We start from the raw sequence: 19,792 nt of genomic DNA on the forward strand, positions 1-19,792 counted from the left end.
TGATAAGAGGAACAAGATTTGGGCAGGCAGCTTAGTGGAATGCTTTCAGAGAAGCTTCCACAAGCATTCTCTATTAAGGAGTGAAAGCCTGGGAATTTGAGTCCCAAGAGACGGGACCTGGCCTGAATCAACCCCTGAGGAAACCTGGACAGGTCACGGGATCTCTCTGAGGCTGTTTCTTCATTTCAACTGGCGTTTGTGAAAAGGCCCTCCTTATGGAGTCATCAGGAAGGTCAAACGTAACCACACGTGAGAGTCTGCTGGAAGGCGCAGCTCACATTGGCTGTCATCTCATGAAAATTAAATTTAATCAAAAAGGATTTGAAAATAAAAACAATGTTATTCTTGCCTGAGGTTCAAAATGAATTCTGAGGAAAACTGGGATATACTTAATGGAGGATATAAAGTCCTTTGAAAAAAAGAAATTCTTTTCTAGATGTGAATGCTAGTTACCTTCAACGTGACACGGATGTACTTGTTTCCTGAAGCTTCTGCCTTACTTTCCTTTTCTGGCCCACCTCAGATCCAACATTCATCCCTCCCTTCCAGATGTCATGGTATTTTTCTCCCCTTCTCCTTCTGACCTTCAGGCTGTGTCTCCCCCGAGGATTGACTGGGTGTTGGAAAACTTTTAATCTAGAAGGGACCTTAAAACAGCTAAATCACTCATTTATGGTGTCATATGATTGACAAGTTTGTAACCAAGGCCTGGAGAAGTTCAGTGACTTCCATAAGGCCACACGCTGACCTTGTTTCTCTCAGTTTTTATTTTCTAGCTTGATGTCACCTAGTTCTCAGATACTTGCTCCCCCCGACAGATAACTTCTGAGTCTCAATGTTTCTAACAGGTCCAAAGAAGCTAGACTTTAAATAGCCACAAAACGCAAGCCCTTTCTTCAAGGGGTGACTCTGGAATAGACCAGATGGAGAAAACATCCTGGGTCCAAGCCCATTCTCGGTACCTCCACGGGGCACAAAGCCTTCCTCACATACATAACTCATGAGGTTAAGTTACCTTTGGGAACATAAGTGGAGGAAGGGACTTCGTGGGATTCCACGTGCTCAGGGCGGGAAAGGCTGATTGTGCCAGGGGAAGGAGGGGTGGTGCTGGAGAGGGGTGGGAGCGTGCCACAGACGTTGTCTGCCTCCTTGGTCCCCAGCCTGATCACCACCAGGTTCTGACTCAGACAGTCTGTGTATGATCTGCATCTCATCACCCTGGAAGGCACATCAGAGAAGGTCCCCCGAGCACACTGCTTACACCGTACGTCCTCCATCTCTGTCCCCTTCTTCCGCACCCCCCAACCCACAGGGCACGCCGTGTGGGGGGCGCAGGTACCATTTGACTGGAACATGCCAGGTGGGCAAGTGCATTCTCGGTCAGTCAAGGCAGCACAAGGTAATTTCTCAATCATCGGCCAGGGGCACGGCTGACTACACCCGTGGCATTTCTCAATACCATTCTCGTGTCTGGTAAAGGTCCCCATGGGGCAGCTGCTGCAGACACGCAGGCTTGTGTTGGTGCAGTGCTCAGACACATAGGTTCCTGCCGGACACTTGTCACAGGTAAGCACCTGGCCGGTGACACGGTCGACATGGTGGTATTTGCCAATGAGACTTGGGGCCTTCTGTTCCGGCTGAGCCCTGGTGGTACTGAGGAATCCAAGCTGAAAGAAAGAAAAAGCAGGTGGGGGGACAAAAACCAAGAAGGTGTTACACGGAAAGAGGAGGAGAAAGGATGGAAGAGTCCCAACCCCACCATCATCATTCCCATGAAAGGTCTGAGCCGTTCTGTACCCTTTTAACACTGCGGCTGCAACATAACAGAGAGAGAAACAGACCCCAGTTCCGTATGGGGGCCTGACCTCCTGGCTCTGAAGCTTTGGTTTTGTTGCCTGACCTTTGCCTCAGCTTCCTTTTTTTTCCATCTGTAAAATGAAGCTGACAGTACCTCTCGAACTGATTGTAAAATCAATGGAGAATATGAATGTGAAAGCACTTTGGGACTCGTATTAAAAATGCTACACAGAAGTCAAAATCCTAATGCACGAGGAAAATAACTTGCTGAATAGTGTCCTCCTTCTATGACCCAAATGTTGCGTGGCCATTTCTTGATACCAGGACAAGTCAGCTGAGAAGCAGGATGGCAAATATTTGAGCTGCTACTTCCATAACAGGGGACCTGGTTGGAGTTAACCAATAGACAAAGGTAAATGTTTTTTGCTTGTATTTTGTAAAACAGAGGCAGGCCCTTGGCATTCTTAACGAGCTTTAAATAATAGAATTAATGCTTTTAGATGCACATCCTGTTTGTTGAGCCTCCGAAGGCCACAGTCAACCTGCAGCCACCTAGGAGCCCAAGCACAAAGCTTGGGGAGGAGGGCAGTCAAGTTCAAAAACAGTATTTAAGAATGTTCCCTATGAAATGTAAAGACAAATTTAGATGATACCGAAAATCTGATGTTAGGGAAAACACCTGAATCGAGAGACACAGTCACTGAGAAAAGTTCAGGAGAACAGGAGCCAGAAAACCTGAGGCTGGTTCTCCCTGATCGAGATCCTTACTTCTCTCCTTGACACAGAGGCAGGGAAACTAAATCAGAGCTTCAAACAAAGACTCGGGCCTCAAACTCAGCATCAGAATTACCTGAGAAGTTTTTTAAAAATCCACATCCCCAGCCCATCACCTGAGATCATGTGGCTCTGCAGTGTGGCCAGGAATCTGTTTTGGTTTGGTTTGGTTTGCTTGTTAAGCTTTCCAAGTGATTCTCATCCCCAACTAAGTTTTAGACCCCCTGAACCACGACGGGCCTCCTCGGGCTCTAATCACCTATGATTCTGAGACAGCCCAGGTCCACGGTCAGAGCCCTTCCCTCTGCCTCTCACCCAACCTGGCACTTTTTACTGTTTTAATATTGCTCTTTTTTTAATTATTATTTTTATAACAAAAATAAACATTCTTGTAACAATTTTAATAATTATGAAACAGAGTGAAATGTTTAAGTCTCTGCTCAAATCCACCCATCCCCAGAGAAGCGCACTGTTCATTTTGGCGTGCACCGTTCCAGACCATTTTCTGAGCATTTACACATAAAACACACATACACGCTTTCAGTTGGCCAGTTCAGCTACTTTGGGTTTGGTTTTGGTTTACGTATATAAAGGGGACAGGCCATACCCACCATTCTGTGACTTGCTTTTGTTCACCTTCTAATACTGCATCACTGAAATCGTTCCATGTTTGAACACATAGGTACTTCCTTCTTTATAATGGTCAAGTTCTCTTCAACAGTATGGATATGCCTTTGAACATGCGCATGGCAAAGAATTTAGAGATTCTTCCTACTGAGGACATGTAGATTGCTTCTCTGTCCATGTGTCAGTGTACACATGCGTCATTCTATAACCCGTATTCGCCTCCTTCCCTTCCCACTCCACGCCCCAGTTTCCCTTTTCTTTCCTTCTCATCCCAAATGACAGCTACAACCATGCTGCTCTCAGTCTTTTGAGAACCCCTGTCTTCAAGGACCAAAGAAGTCTCCATAAAACCCATAACTAGGAACCTCTCACTCCTTCTCCTCTTTATTACTATGAATCTACTAGATACGTATTTTCAGCCTACGAGAGCACCAGACCTGAAATACAAAGAATACCTGGGCAAAGATTTAGAGAACAGAGGACTTGTGTTCTTGTCCGGACTCTGCCTTAAGATCCATTGGACCTGGTTTTACACGCTTGCAAAATTATCAGGTTGGACTAGGTTGTATTCACCTCTAACCTTCAAGGTGTCTGTGATTGTTTACCAAGTTCCACCTTCTCTACGAAGCCTTTACAACCATTCCTAGACACCCAGATTCCAAGCCGATGAGCAAACTCTTCATCACATTTCCTGTTTCTTCTGTTCATCATGTTGGTGCCTAATGACACATTGCCCTGTAATGTTAGTTGATGGCTTCCTCAGTGTATATATTTATCTTCCCATAATGATTATAAGCAGCTCGAGGCCAGGGTCAACCACGTAGATTGCATTTCCTCCCTTGCTCAACCACCTCAGTGATGAAGATCATGGAAATGATAAACAAAGCATCCTCTGAGCCAAGGGTCAGCAAACTACCTGCCCCCTGTTCCTGTAAATAAGTGTTATGGGAACCTAGGCATTCGTTCAGCTATTGTCTATGGCTGCTTTCATGCTATAACAGCAGAGTTGGATAGTTGCAAGAGAGACCATATGGCTGCAACCTTAAAGTATTTACTATCTGGCTCTTTACAGGAAAGAAAAAAAAAAAAAAGCCTGCCAATACCTGTGTTCAGCAGTCAAAAGAAATGTCAAAAAATTCAGGGACCAGGAGCTCACTCACAGAAACACTCATACCTCCTCGGAGAGTCTAGCAAAGAGTATGGAGTTCGTGGCTTCCTTTCTTGACACCCATTCCAACTGACACGCCAAATCTGATCCTTCCATCCTCTGCTTAAAATTCTCAATGGCTCCCCCCACATGACTTACGATGGAATGCAAAATCTTTACCAGAGTTAGGACTTCCTCCGAGATGCCGTCCCTGCCCTCCCCTCCCCAACTTAAAACTGGTCTCATATTCTCCCCTCATATACATTTTTTTAGGCTAATAAATGTTTTATTTTTTTTTAATTTATTTTATTGAAGTATAGTTGACTTACAGTGTTGTGTTAATTTCTGCTGTCCAGCAAAGTGACTCAGTTATACATATATATACATCCTTTTTCATATTCTTTTCCAGCATGGTTTATCACAGGATATTGAATACAGTTCCCTGTGCTATGCAGTAAGACCTTGTTGTTTATCCATCCCCTCATTCCTGTTTTTCCTATACGACTACCCTCATTTTGTAGTTACACATTCATCTGCTTAGTGTGTCTTCCCCTCTGGACCACAAGCTCCATGAGGATAAGAATAGACTCTCTGTTACATTCTGATGCTCTCCAAGTCCTTGAGGATAGTACCCAATGTGTGGTATAACTGGCAAGGGTTTGTTGGCTAAATGAATGAATGGCTTTGTAGACCATAAGTAATTAGAAGCAGCAAAGTAAAGGGTGGGGATGGAAGAGGTTGCTGGGCCTGAGCATGGATATAAAGGCAAGTGAGAGAAAACCAAAATGCCTCCACCATGTAGCCGTCATCACTCAAAAGAGATAAAGCAGGCTGGCACCCTTTGGTGGAAGGGCAAATAGTTAGTTTCACCTCCAAAGCCCCTGAGGATATCACTCTGTTTTAACAGAACCAAAACTGGTTTATAAGAATTATGCTCTGTGTGGTGCTTAAGAGGACAAGCAAACGTAATGAAGAATTTCAAATATCTCCCCTTCATTTCATAAAAAGATTACACTAACTTGGTGCTTGGAATTATAAGCAGTATAATGAGATTATTCTCCAGAAGTCACCTATGTCCCATCTTAGTTTCAACTTTAGTTATCTGAAAAATTTCATGTACTTAGGACACTTATTTCACCACCAATCATGGTTAAATGAGCAAATATCAGTGTACCACCCCAAACTGTACAGGATATGGGAGCACTATAAATACTTATGAAGTGATTAAAAGGGAAAACCCAAGACAAAGCAAATTTCAAAGGAGGGAAGAGGTAGCTCTAAAATGACCAGCTATAAAGGCCTCCACACTCACCTTGGTGATACACGTCACACCTGTCCTGTTATATCACTTCTACTCTAGGGGCACAGAGATGGAACCAAGAAGCACCAGATGTGCTGATACATGTCAGAATACTGATGCCTATTTCTCTTTAACAATTCTTATCGCATGACGTCATCCTTCAAACAAATGGGGAAAAAATTCCATGCAGTTTATAAGTACAACGTGTTTATGTCATTCTTGTTCCCTATCAAATTCCAATCACTTTTCATGGAAAATGAGCAATTGTTTAACGCTGCCTAAAGCTAGTACATCAGAAGGAATCTCAGCTACTGTGGATACGATAACAAAGAAAAGGGAACCAAGTTATTCCTGAGATGGTGACTATAAGACATACTAATAGATGCTCAAACAGCAAAAGCCTGGCAGGGTAGAGACACCCCCAGAAGTTCTGACCATTTTATTTTCAGCATCACATTAAATTTGTAATCGCAAGACACCGACTGCTGGGAATTCTCTAGACTTGAAGAAAGAAAAAGAATGTACAAAGAGAAAGGCACCAGGGATAAAGCTTCTACAAAGCACGGACAGACCTGTTCTCAGTTGTGTTATATAAATTTGGTTGGCTCTGGCACTGCCTGCTATCCTCTCTGATATAAAAAAGCCTTCTGTTGCTAGGGCAAAAGCAGGGACTGCTGTTAAAGCTGGCAAATCTAGAGAATGCTGAGGCTAGAATGTGCTGACAACAGGACCGGAAGGAGGCAAGCTCAGGGGACACAGGGGAAAAGGGAAAAAAATGGGCAAGACTGAACTAACCCAGATGCTGTCTTCCCTGGAACCTACAATGCAGAAGGGTGTGTACTCAGCCTTCAGGCCTTGGACCACAGAAACGCATCTCCCTCCATCCATCACGATGGCTAGTTCTATAGGCTAAGACCCCACCTACATGGAGAAGCCAAGTTATAAATAAGACAGTGGTAAAGGTGTAGGGGAAACATGCCTCTGGGCTCACTAAGAATTTATAGAATCCTCATATAAACCAAGGCAAAACTAACACCACCAGCCAGGCCAGCAACTCCAGCCTGAAAGTATAAACAAAACCTAATTTAGCCTGAAGCATCTGAGCAAGCCCAGCTCTACCAGATCCTGATTTGGAGCTGGGGGGGGAGGGGGGAGGGGGGAGGGGGGGTAGGGTATGGAAGTGGTTTGACCTGTGTCTCCATTTCCTCATTAACATAATGGAGATAGGGCTTCCCTGGTGGCGTAGTGGTTGAGAATCTGCCTGCCAATGCAAGGCACACGGGTTCGAGCCCTGGTCTGGGAAGATCCCACATCACGGAGCGGCTAGGCCCGTGAGCCACAATTGCTGAGCCTGTGCATCTGGAGCCTGTGCTCTGCAATGAGAGGCCGCGATAATGAGAGGCCCACGCACCGCGATGAAGAGTGGCCCCCGCTTGCCGCAACTAGAGAAAGCCCTCGCACAGAAACGAAGACCCAACACAGCCATAAGTAAATAAATAAATAAATAAAAATTAATTTTAATAATAATGCAATAAAAATAATACATAGGGTAACAATCCTAGGGTTGTTTTCACAATTAATTGTTACTACACATAAAGCAGGTAGAACACGCATGACCCAAGGACGTTCTCCATGAATGTTAGTTATTTTAATCATCACTCCTATTATCATTTTACTCTAGTTGAGCTTCAGTCCCTTGGGATTAGACAACTTTTTAAAACACCCCAATTAAAACACAAATATCCAATAGAGAACAAACTAGTGGTTACCAGTGGAAAGAGGGAAGGGGGAGAAGCAATATGGGGATGGGGAAAAAGGGTCACTATGGGATCATACGAATACGAATCATGTGTATGAAACTTTTGAAAATTGTAAAGCACTACAGAATTTAAAGAATCTTTCATTCAATAAAAAAATAATAATAATGAATAATACCTGTTTTTTTACAACACTAACTAAAGAATAAACGTGTAGCCTCCTTTTTATTAAAAAACAAAACAAAACACGGGAGTTCCCTGGAGGTCCAGTGGTTAGGACTACATGCTTTCACTGCAGAGGGCATGGGTTCCATCACCCCTAGGTGGGGAACTAAGATCCCACAAGCTGTGTGGTGCGGCCAAAAAAAAAAAAAAAAAAAACACGAAAATATCCGATTCTGGATAAGTGTGTCAAAGACTCTAGATTAAAAAAAGAAAAACTGTAATCCTAAAACACACCCTACTAGGCTAGGAGCCCACACAAAACAAAACATACAGACTGCATGGCAAGGAGGTAAAAGACAAGCAAGGACCAACCGGCGTTTCCAAACAGATTTAGAATATAAACTTACTATACCGCAAATGAGAAAACACAAGAGGAGAAAGGATTTGTTACTAGTAGGTACACTGGAGACAAAGGGAGAAGAAGTTAAGTCAGCACTTTGCAGAGTGAAATTCCCTGATCTTGTCCCACAAGATGTTCACGATTCTAGGGTCTACAACACCGGTGAACAAACTCCGGCTTTTACATTTTCAATAGTTGGGGAAAAAATATCAAAAGAAGAATAAAATTTTGTGACACATGAAAAAAATGATTTGAAATTCAAATTTCAGTGTCCACAAATCAAGCTTACTTGGAACCCAGCCACACCCATTCTTCTGGGCATTGCCTAGGTCCGCTTTCAAAGTACAGAGGCAGAGTTGAGTAGTTTCCATAGAGGTCACATGGTCTACATGGCCGAAAATACTATCTAGCTCTTTATAGATAAAGTTCACCAACCCCTGGTCTAAAAGTTTAGGAAATGCGCTCCTGATTGGAGCCCTCTCTTGCAGAGGCACAATTAATGGCAGCCTGATGATGGCTCCAAGAGGCCCAGCGGGAGGGCTGCAGAAAATGGTGAAACTTATTTGACCATGAAATCCTTTACTCACACTAGGAGTATGAACATTCTGCAGAACACACTGATGTAGTTCTCACCACCAACATGATGCTGAATTCCAGAAAGGTTAATAAACCCAACATTAAAAAGATCAAATATAAAATTTAAAGTAATAGCAATAGTTGATTTAGCCCATCTGTAAAGAGATCGATGTCTAGAAATAAAGACACAGACGTAGAGAATGGACTTGAGGACACAGGGATGGGGAAGGGTAAGCTGGGACGAAGTGAGAGAGTGGCATGGACTTATATATACTACCAAATGTAAAATAGATAGCTAGTGGGAAGCAGCCAAATAGCACAGGGAGATCAGCTCGGTGCTTTGCGACCACCTAGAAGGGTGGGATAGGGAGGGTGGGAGGGAGACGCAAGAGGGAGGAGATATGGGGATATATGTTTATGTATAGCTGATTCACTTTGTTATAAAGCAGAAACTAACACACCATTGTAAAGCAATTATATTCCAATAAAGATGTTAAAAAAAAAAAAAGGAGATCAATGTCTGACTGTGAAAACAAAAATCAACAACAAAAAAGAAGATACTCTCAGACACAAAAGACAGTACTCTCATTTTCTGATACTCTCAGAAAATAGGTTTAAGAAATTAACTGAGGGAACTCCCTGGCAGTCCAGTGGTTAGGACTCCACACTTTCAATGCCATGGCCTGGGTTCAATCCCTGGTCGGAGAACTAAGATCCTGCAAGCCGCATGGCATGGCTGGAAAAAAAAAAAAGAAAGAAAAAGAAAAAAGAAAAGAAATTAACAGAAATGTTTGCATTATGAAATATAAAAACATTAAAAGCAGACTGGAAAAATATATGCCATATACAGCTAATAAAAGCTTATAACTGAAAATGTAAAGAATTAATGCAAAGGAGGTTAACACAAATTCCACTCAATAGTTGAGACAGAATAATTACAAGGGAAATTATCCCATGGATAAATTGATGATATCCCTAGCAACTACTGAAATGTAAATTTGCACAGCCAAGGACCTTTACATGTCTATATTAAAGCAGCATAAATAAATTAAAATGAGAAACTTCAATGTTGGCAGGCTTGTGGGGTAGAAGGTACATTTATAGGTTCCTGGTGATGCTCTTAATGAATTTAGTCTTTCTAAAGACAATCTGGCAACACGCAGCACGAGCCATAAAATGGTTCATTCATTTCCTGCGACCCAGCAATTCCACTTTGGGGAATACACTTCAAATGTACCTCACTTTTGGGAACAACCCAAAAGGAAAAAGAGCAACTCGTCTGTACAGAGACAGCTCTATCAGTGCTGCTCGCCTGCAGTAGGAAAACAATGACAATAACCCAAGTGTCCAACAACAGGGGGATGACTCAACACACTGCCAACCAGAGAAGAGGTGGGCTTAAAAACTGGCGGGCATGAAGATTGCACTGACATAAATCACAGCACCTCAAACTCACATCCAAACTTTGGGTGTCCCAATCCCACCCACTCCTTCCCCAGCCTCCCCTTCAAAGGAATCAGACCATCAAAGACTCAACTCAAGAACCGGAGAGTCATGGGATTTCCCTGGCGGTCCAGTGGTTAGGATTCCGAGCTTCCACTGCGGAGGTCACAATTTCGACCCCTGTGCCCCCCGGGGAACTAAGATCCCACAAGCCACACGGGGCCAGGGAGCCAGCCTTGATGACTGCTTCCTTTTCACTGCACCTGCCTGCTCGTATTTCACCATCAGGAAACTCTCTTCAAACTCTTGCAAACCTAACTGGTAACCCCGCATCTTCACTGCCACCACCCCAGAACCATCATCTTTCCCCTGAACTATGGCAAAAGGTTCCAACTGGCCTCCTGCATCTACGTTCCTCCTTTCCAACCCATTTTCCACAGAACCGCCAGAGTGATCTATTAAAAAAAAAAATCTAATTAAAGCCATATTATATATAACCCTGCTTCCCACTGTACTCTGAGTGATATCCTGACATATTCGTATCTTTAAAGATCTTGTACAATTTGGCCTCCGCCCACCTCTTCGACCTCAGTCCGTGCTCCCTCTGCCTCTATTCGCTGAGCACCAACCACAATGGGCTTCTTTCCAGTCTCTGGACATGTAGGCCCTTTCCTACCTCTGGGCCCTTCCACGTGCTGCTCCCTCTTACTGGAATATTCACGCTTCTGCTCTTTCAGAAGATTAGTCCTTAAATATCAACCCTTCTGTCTTCCCTGATAAACTATAACCTTCAAGAGGGAGGACCCATTAATAGCCTTTTACTATCACATACCCAAAGTCTAGCAATGCCTGATGTTTAACAGATGAACCATCAATATTTATTAAATGAATGAGAAATATATCCCTGTAAGATCACAGAAAAGTAGCTACATAAAGAAACACAGAGCACAAGCATGTACATATTAGTTTTAGCTGTACATGAATGGTTGTGTAACATCCAAGAATAAGAATGAATTGGGAAGACACATAAAGAGACGTCCACGTCCACTAGGCTCTTCTAGTCTGCCAACTTGCTTAATGTTTACAATGTTCTTTGTTGGGAATTCCCTGGCGGTCCAGTGGTTAGGACTCCGTACTTTCACTGCCGAGGGCCCAGGTTCAATCCCTGGTCACAGAACTAAGATCCCACAAGCGGTGCAACGCGGCTAAAATAAATAAATAAATAAATAAATAAATAAATAAATAAAATGTTCCTTGTTAATAACTCAAATACCCTTGAGATGTAGCTCAAAGTATTGAGAGATAGATCAAGCTCCCACTACCCTCTAACTTGTCTAGAATGAATGAACAGTTAGTTTACAGCAAAATCCTTCTGGAATTCATTCAACAATCATTTATTGCTTAACTACTATGTGTCAGGGCATTGAGCCAGAAACACAAAGATGAATAGCACATTGTCTGTTGTCAGTAAGAAGCTGAAATGGAGTAACGCTGGCCCTGAGCATTCCATATGGGGAGGGAAGCATACCCAAATCTCATCCGATTTGATATTTCTCCTGGACCAGGTACACAAGATTTCAACCAAAGAGAGAAGAGCCATAGACTTCCAGAAGTAAAGGAAGAGCAAGGAGTGACTAACGACCAGTTAGATTATTCTGGGAACCTGTCACCATTTGCCTTTGAGTATTTTTCCCCCTTCCCATCCTCCTGCCTCTCTTAATCCTGGTTATGCTGAACTGGCCATACCTAAGTTGATAACAGATTATGGTCTTGTCTCTAAAGGGTTCTTTGGGAAACCAGAATGCTAACCTCTTTCCTGGAACCAACGATAACATTTCTTCTCACCTTATGCCTTTCTCTAGTCTACTCGGCACCTACAATCTATGAAAACCTTGCTTAGGAGAGCACTACAAGCGTGATAAACCACACACAAACGCATCACATACAAGACCATGCAAATCATGGAGCCCAACCAGTTTCTAAGAGACCTGAAATGAAAAGTTAACAAAGAAAATACTAATAACAGATGAGGCAAACCCATGCACTGATCCTATACAAATAATCAGGCTGGCAGCAGAGAAAACACCCCAAGAGGTCCTCAAGTTCTCAGGATGAGTTGAAACTGCCGCGCTAAGCAGAGCCCATGTCATACTGTTACTCACTAAGCAAATATTTTTCAAAATGACCCAAGGAGCAGGAAAGCAAAGCGTCTATTCCCTATTTATAACATTTCAATTTGCAAGAGTATCTTTCCATCTTAACCATGGCACCATTCTTCGTCAGAATCACACCATAGGAAAATGCTTGCCAATAGCTCCATGCCCTCCCCTTTCAATACACACACACACACACAGGTTGCTCTTACTTTATAATCAGCCCTTTAGGCTAAACTTCCAAATGCCATCGTGGAGCAGAACTGTTCCCCCAGTGGAAAGAGAATGTTCGACTCTCAGGTAAAAGCATTCCTTTAACGGGAAACAAAATTCCAGTAAATTAAGGTTACTTGTGCCCTACCCACATCTTGGCAGAAAGAGCAGTGTGTAGGAAGCCAGGTTGGCCTAGATCTGAATTCTCTCTCTGGCAGTTGACAATTGCTTGACCATAACTTCTCCTAAGCCTCATTTCCTATAAAATGGGGCTAATGCTACTACTACCTCATGGACTTGAAGGTCTTATTGAGATCATTTGTAGAAGGTATTCAACACAATGTCAATGGTACATGCTCAATAAATAGAAGTTTAACAATACCAACATCGATGATTCATATTAAGAGCCATTACTATTCCTTCCCTCCGGGCTGTCAGGGCCAAAGCCCTCTTGAAGCCGCCGCTGCTCATTTGATTCCAGAACCCATGAACTCACTCCTTTCCTTTCTCCTATTTAGGATGAATTTCCATTCAACTCAGGCTCCTTCTCCCAAAACAGATTAGCAAATGGCTCCAAGAACTAGAGCCACCAAGCAGTCCTGGTGGCAAAAGAGCAAATGGAAAATTGTATCGGGACTTCCCTGGTGGCTCAGTGGTTAAGAATCCGCCTGCCAATGCAGGGGACACAGGTTCGAGTCCTGGTCCGGGAAAATCCCACATGCTGCGGAGCAACTAAGCCCGCGTGCCACAACTACTGAGCCTACACTCTAGAGTCCATGAGCCACAACTACTGAGCCCACGTGCCACAACTACTGAAGCCCATGTGCCTAGAGCCCGTGCTCCGCAAGAAGAGAAGCCACCGCAATGAGAAGCCCGCACACCACAACAAAGAGTAGCCCCAACTCACCGCAACTAGAGAAAGCCCACGCACAGCAACGAAGACCCAACGCAGCCAAAAATAAATAAAATAAATAAATTAAAAAAAAATTATATCAAGATCAGCTCGAGCCTTGCTGTGACTTTGTTTATGAAGCCCCCTCTTTTTTATTTTTATTTTATTTTTTTTTTTTTTTAACTTTTTGGCCACGTCTTGTGGCATGCAGGATCTTAGTTCCCTGACCAGGGATCAAACCCATGCCCCCTGCAACGGAAGTGCAGAGTCTTAATCACTGGACCACCAGGGAAGTCCCAGAAGCCCCCTCTTTTTTAAATTTGGTTTTGTTTTTTTCGTTTAGAACAAAGCCTTGGACAAAATTTTCAGATATTCTCAAGAGAAGATGGGGCTAGAGCACACTGCCCTGACTCCCCACCCATGTCCTGCCCAATCCCACCCCTGCTTGAGGACCCCCTGAGCACAACTGTCCCACCACTGCAAGCATCCATCATCTCCAAGGCCAGGATGCTGACATGTGGAAAAACTCCAGAGAGCCAGAATCCAGGAGAATGGACCGTTCCTGGAGGCCTTCAGCAGCTCTTACGAAGAGTGAGATCACCACTGCTTTCAAGCAACGGCCTAAACATCCATGGGCGCCAGGTTTCTACAGCTCTCGTGAGCATTCAGCAGACACTTAAACATCTGCCAGGTTCCTCCCTACTTATAATCCCTGCCTGGCTCCTCTCCGCTTGGACTCAGGCTGGAAATGGGAGGTGGCAGAGTAGCCAGGTGGCAGCACACAAGCCAATTTAGGATGCCTGTTTACTTTTTGGTATTTGACAAATACAAACACTGGGGCAAGGCCAGTATTTATTCACGATCTCACCCCGCTCCTAAAGAATCGAAGCTCAGCAGCTGCTATCCCAGCAACAATAATGCCCAGTGTCCCGCTAACGCTAAATGGGGATTCAATTTGGGGACCACGTTAACTCCTATTACGGCTTCCGTTTTCATTCTGTCAAACACACATATCTGCGCCTAATGCTCCAGACTGCATCCGCTCCAAATGGTCATCGGGCACATGCCCAAAGACGATGATGAGAGACTCTTGCCACCGAAGAGAAGCACCTGAGTTTTCCAGGAAGTTGCCGGATGACCTGGCATGACCGGAGTTTGCCAGGCCTGCTTGGGGGAAGAGGGCCAGCAGAGTTAGTGCTTACTGGAAAAAAAGGCATGGCAGTTGACAGAAAGAAAAGTCACTCAATTCACACTGGCCCCTGAATAATCTGATGATGCATCTGACCATTTCCCATCACGCGCACACACACACACACACACACACACACACACACACACACACACACACACACAATTAATAAAGTTTACTTGAGCCAATTATAGTTTGAATGCTTTATAAAGGGCCGGCTGAGTACAAAACCAATTTGCAACTTCTCTATGGAATCTCCGAAGAGACGTTACCTCTCATCCTCACAGATGGAGTCAAGTGTAAGGTGAAATGTGATGTCTTCTGATCTACAAGCAGACTGAGCCTACGCTCGGTAGGGGTACACAGAGCACCTGCTGGAGCCAGCGCAAGCCCACGCCCACTCACCCCATCCACCTGGAGAAAGGGGCCTTCTGCAAACGGTGCTGGAAAAGACAGCCTTAACTGTGCTAACCACAGCCAGCTTGAAAGACTCTGTCCAAACTTAGCCACACTAAAATATGTAATCTAGCCGGTTGGTGGACCTATGCCGATTTAGTCCCGTGTACTTTCTCAACTTAAGGTAGCATGCATTCCATGACAAGGAATCGTTTTCTTGCTGATTTGGTGCACCTGTGTATTTTCTTTACACGGTAGGTTAGTTTATTTGTTTCACACTGGGCCTGAGACAGATTCAGCCATATGCCTTTAGAAACAGTTGAGATGAGAATTCAGATGAGAAAGCTCGATCTCATTCTATACATTTTGACAACAGGGATGGGAGATTCACGGGGTACATGAGAAACCCTGCCTTCCGGGACAGGTCTGCATTCCCTACTCTTCTGAGTCATAAGTCACTTTCCCTACCAAGGCTAGTAGATATGATTCTGAGAGTAGGAAGACGTTTCTTCTTCTGACTTTCAGACTAAAAGCCAAAATTATTTCAAGTAGTTTAAAGACGTTAACATCTATCACATTTTGTGTATTACTTTGAGTATAGTACATTCATCCACTGATTCTTTCTGAACGCGTGAAACCCAACCAGCACTGTTGATAGCCATGTACGTTTATACACCATATAAATTGCGCCTGAGGGGCAAGATCCAAATCCTAATTCATCCCCGGGCTCCCACAGTGCCTCTCACAGTAAGCGCTCAATGTAGGTTTGTCAACATGAAAAAATAATTTGCTTTCCCAATCCAGGCTCTTTTTACCCCTCCAGTTTTCTCTTCCGGTTTTCACACTCTAGGATTGTGGAGTTCAAGTACATAAAAAAGAGAAAATCTTTTGGATATAACATCAGCTCTAATTTAAAGTTCTCCTTGAACTTGTCACTAAGTCCATCCAGGACTTCAGCTCCAGCCAGCTACTCCACACCGACCTAGTCAAATAGCCAAAGTCAAATGCCAAGATACGAGATAATTAACTTTGATAAGCAAAGGTCAGGAGATGGCATTAAGCTAGACATCTAGTCTCAAAGACAGTGACAAACACCATACTTGGAACTTTCTAGACTAGCACAGCCGAAGGATCTTACAGCAACTGTCCTATCTGGAATTCATAATCTGTGCAGATTAGTGGTTTCTAAAATGTCAGACCTCATTCCCTTATCAATTACGGCTCCCTTCTTCTGACTGTCCCACTGCCAATATTCTATATGTCCAGTCAAAGCAACTCCCTGAGGGCAAGAGACATCTTTGAGTGTGTTGTGTCATACTGGGCAAGCCCTTCTAGGGCATTCCTTAACATTGGCACAAACCTTAGGTCTCATTTATCTGCTCTCCAGACTTTTTGCCTGAAACACGCAATATTGTTTTTTTGTCTTTTGGTTTTTTTAAAATATATTTTATTTATTTATTTTTGGCTGCATTGGGTCTTCGTTGCTGCGCGTGGGCTCTCTCCAGCTGCGGCGAGCGGGAGCCACTCTTCGCTGAGGTGCAGGGGCCCCTCATCGCGGTGGCCTCTCCTGTTGCGGAGCATGGGCTCCAGGTGTGTGGGCTTCAGCAGTTGTGGCACACAGGCTCAGTAATTGTGGCGCACGGGCTTAGTTGCTCCGTGGCATGTGGGATCTTCCTGGACCAGGGCTCGAACCCATGTCCCCTGCATTGGCAGGCGGATTCTCAACCACTGTGCCACAAGGGAAGCCCGGAAACACGCAATATTTTGCCTTTCAGTGTGTGGTTCAGTTTCCAATATCACACAGACATCTCAACGCATCAGAAACAGGGGCTTTCAGACTTCCCTGGTGGTGTGGCCATGTGGTGTGGCCAAAAAAAAGCCACGTGGTGTGGCCAAAAAAAAACCAACAACAAAAATAAACGCATCAGAAACAGAAGTGCAAGCAGTGAAAATACTCTCCTCCAAAGGCACTCATGTAATTCTCATCAATGTCCTGCAACAACCCAAACCACCAGCCTCAACTCTCCCCCAGTGAGCCTTCTCTCTTATTACGTTTCATCATCAGGCAATCTGGAGTTGTGAAACCCGCAGAGTGGCACAGGAGGGAGGCGTGAGGCGGGAGAGGGAGTCAGGTTGTCCTGGGTCCCAGCCCCAGTGCCATCAACCCTTGGGAGCTGGGTGGCCCAGGACAATCAGTGAAGTTTTTGCAGCCTCCATTTTCCCAACTGTAAAATGGAAATCATCCCACCTGCTTCAGAGATGTTGGGAGTAAGAGAGATACTCTCTCTAAAGCACCTGACACATACGATAATAACAATCATATTATATGTTATATATATACATATTATATATTATATAAAGATTTTTTTAAAGCTTATAGTAAGTTCTCTTTCAGTTAGCCTGTCATCACAAGAAAGAAATAGTCAAAAATGATGACAATAACAAATACTGTCACCCAAAAAAGGAGATATTTGAAAGAAGAGGAGTGATGGAAAGCCCTAATAAAAAGACATTTTATTGGGTTTATTATTTTTGAAGCTCACGGCAATGAATGGGTAGGGCATTATCTCCCCACTGGCCCCGGTAGTGTTCTGAGCGTGCTTCCGTGTCTACCTGAGCTCCAGTACCTGGAGTCTGTCACTTTCACATGGCCAAGAATCCCAGTGGGATAAAGAATCCTTATAACAATGTCATGAGGTCATCATTTTTTTTTTTTTTTTGGCTGTGACTTGCAGCATGCGAGATCTTAGTTCCCTGACCAGGGATTGAACCCGTGCCCCCTGTATTGGGAGCGTGGAGTCTTAACCACTAGACAGCCAGGGAAGTCCCATGAGATCACCATTTTATACACTAACAATGCCTAGGCTGAGGACTGGAGCTTGCAGAGCGGGAATGGGAAAAATAAAAGACATTGCCTCTCCACCCTGGTGACCCCTGGTCCACCCTGTCAGTTTCCCTTCAGGACAAAGGGGTCAACTCTAGGCCACTCCATGAACTGAAGTGGAACCTTTCTATCATAATTAGCAGAAGAATAAGGACTCTTTATTTTAGTTAATATCTCGAGATTGCTTCTAAACTCCACTGTAAATTTCATTTTTTTTTTTAAAGACAGCCAAACTTACATTCTCAAGTCTTCAGTTGCAAACCCAGAGCACAATTTTTAGGTCAACCGGACTTAATGATTTCGGAAAAGGAGCTGGGCTCTTTCTCCGGAGGTTAAAGCAAGCTGCACTTTGATTACATTCTGACCTTACTTTAAGCATCTCATGCAGAAATGGAAAGTCAATGAAATAGTGCACTGACTTAAGACTTAATCCAGAAATGGACTCTATGGGGAGCATGATGATCAGATGTGTTGGAGGGATTGGAGAGGCATGTAGTGGGGTGGCACGTAGCAGGGTACAGTAGTAGATCTAAGGCTGACAAGGAGGCAGCTGAAGGATGGACCTACTTCACCTTAGGGTCAACGTTCCCTGGGCCTTCGATGGGTTTCTCTCCACACCAAGACTGTCCAATCCAGGTTCACTGCTTTACGAGACCCTCCCCCTCTACTACTCATCATCCACCACCCTTGTGTCAAGGATAAAAATCTTGACTTCACCATTTCTATAAAATGGGCAGAAAAGGGTCTTTGAAGGAAGACTGGGACTTGCCTCATTATAAATGCTAACAGCACCAAACTTTTCTTTAGTCTCTCTCTTCCCCTTTAAAACACACCCTCACACAGGGAACCAGAGTGTCTGTAGGATGAATTCCCAGGCCATAGCAACTGCAATGCCCTGGGATCTAAGAGATCTTGGCTGGCCAGGCATTAAGCCCTTTTCGGGAAGGAGACAGCAAGCCTGCCTTTCCCTGACACAGCCCTGCCATGAAAATAGGCTCTTGTTTTTTGTTTTTGTTCGGTCTTTAGCTAAGAATCTCCATCCTCCTTGCGGAGACAAAAAGATATGCACAGGAAGCTTACGGTGGCTTGGGTTTGATCTTAAATCAATGTTCTTCCCCCTAACTCATCCCATCCCCCTTAACATTTGCAAAGAAGGGGAAGGCTTCTGGGGAAGTTGGGGATAAGTTTTGGGTCAAAGGTGCTTTCAGGCTCTGACCAGATTACTGATGGAGAGGACTACCTACAGGGCACGCCCTGGAGCTGAAAGCAGACCGAGTGCAGAAGGAGGAAGCTGCCTCACCCTGCAGGCTCACCTGCCCGGCCACAGGTAAGCGAGGGATAGGAAAGACTGGAGAAAATTCAGCTTCCTTTATGGAGAGCTCTCTCCCCCTCCCCCCACACAAGTGCCAACGCGCTGGCTGCCTGGCTGCGAGCCGGCGCTTTGGAGGCGCCTGAGAGCGGGTCTCAGGGTTCTTCTTTGGGCGTGCCGAAACCGGGACCCACCCAGCCAAGGCGGGGAGGTGGGGGAGGGGCGAGGCGCCCGCGCGGAAGGCTAGGCGCGGATGCACGCGGCGGTCTCGGGAGCCGGCGCGCACAGGTCCCGCGCTCTCCCACTGCGGTAGCATCCCGACATGACACTGCAGCTGCAACAAAGCGGCGGCCGCCGCCAGCCTCGGCGCCCACCCCGCGGCCCCAGCCCCACTCCACGCGGCGGGGACAGCGGCCGGTGGCCGTGGGGGTGCGTGGAGGGGGTGGAGGACCCCGGAGGGGCAGAGGAGGGGGAGAAGCCCTGAAATGCGCAGGAAGCCCGGTGGCCACCTCCCGCACCTCGCCCGGAGCAGCCAGACTGCAAGGAAAACAATTCGCCTTCATGCCGGAGTCCCGGCTGAGCCCTACTGCTCCCCCAAATGACCCGATCCGAGCCCTCCGCTGTGTTGCCTTCCCTCGGTCGCAAACCTCCCGACCCAGCCGGCCGGACCCCAGCCCCCCCGCAGCCCCGGCCCGGGGACCCGCCCGGCTCCCGGAGCGCGGTGCCTTCTGCTCCCGCGCGGCCGCCGCCCCCGGCTCCCCCCCAACCCC

At 45.3% G+C, this 19,792-nt stretch overlaps 1 protein-coding gene across 1 annotated transcript in view; it reads right to left on the reverse strand.

Annotated features, from left to right (window-relative positions):
- TNFRSF21 (TNF receptor superfamily member 21) overlaps positions 1-19,792 on the reverse strand; it is a 65,067-nt gene that overhangs the window by 44,755 nt on the left and 520 nt on the right. Inside the window, exon 2 of the mRNA XM_082347618.1 lies at positions 1,016-1,667. Coding sequence (XP_082203744.1) covers positions 1,016-1,667 — 652 coding nt within the window. The remainder of the gene's footprint in view (positions 1-1,015; positions 1,668-19,792) is intronic.

Source organism: Balaenoptera borealis (assembly GCF_965194805.1).
Source record: "Balaenoptera borealis genome assembly, chromosome: 12".
Lineage (NCBI taxonomy): Eukaryota > Metazoa > Chordata > Mammalia > Artiodactyla > Balaenopteridae > Balaenoptera > Balaenoptera borealis.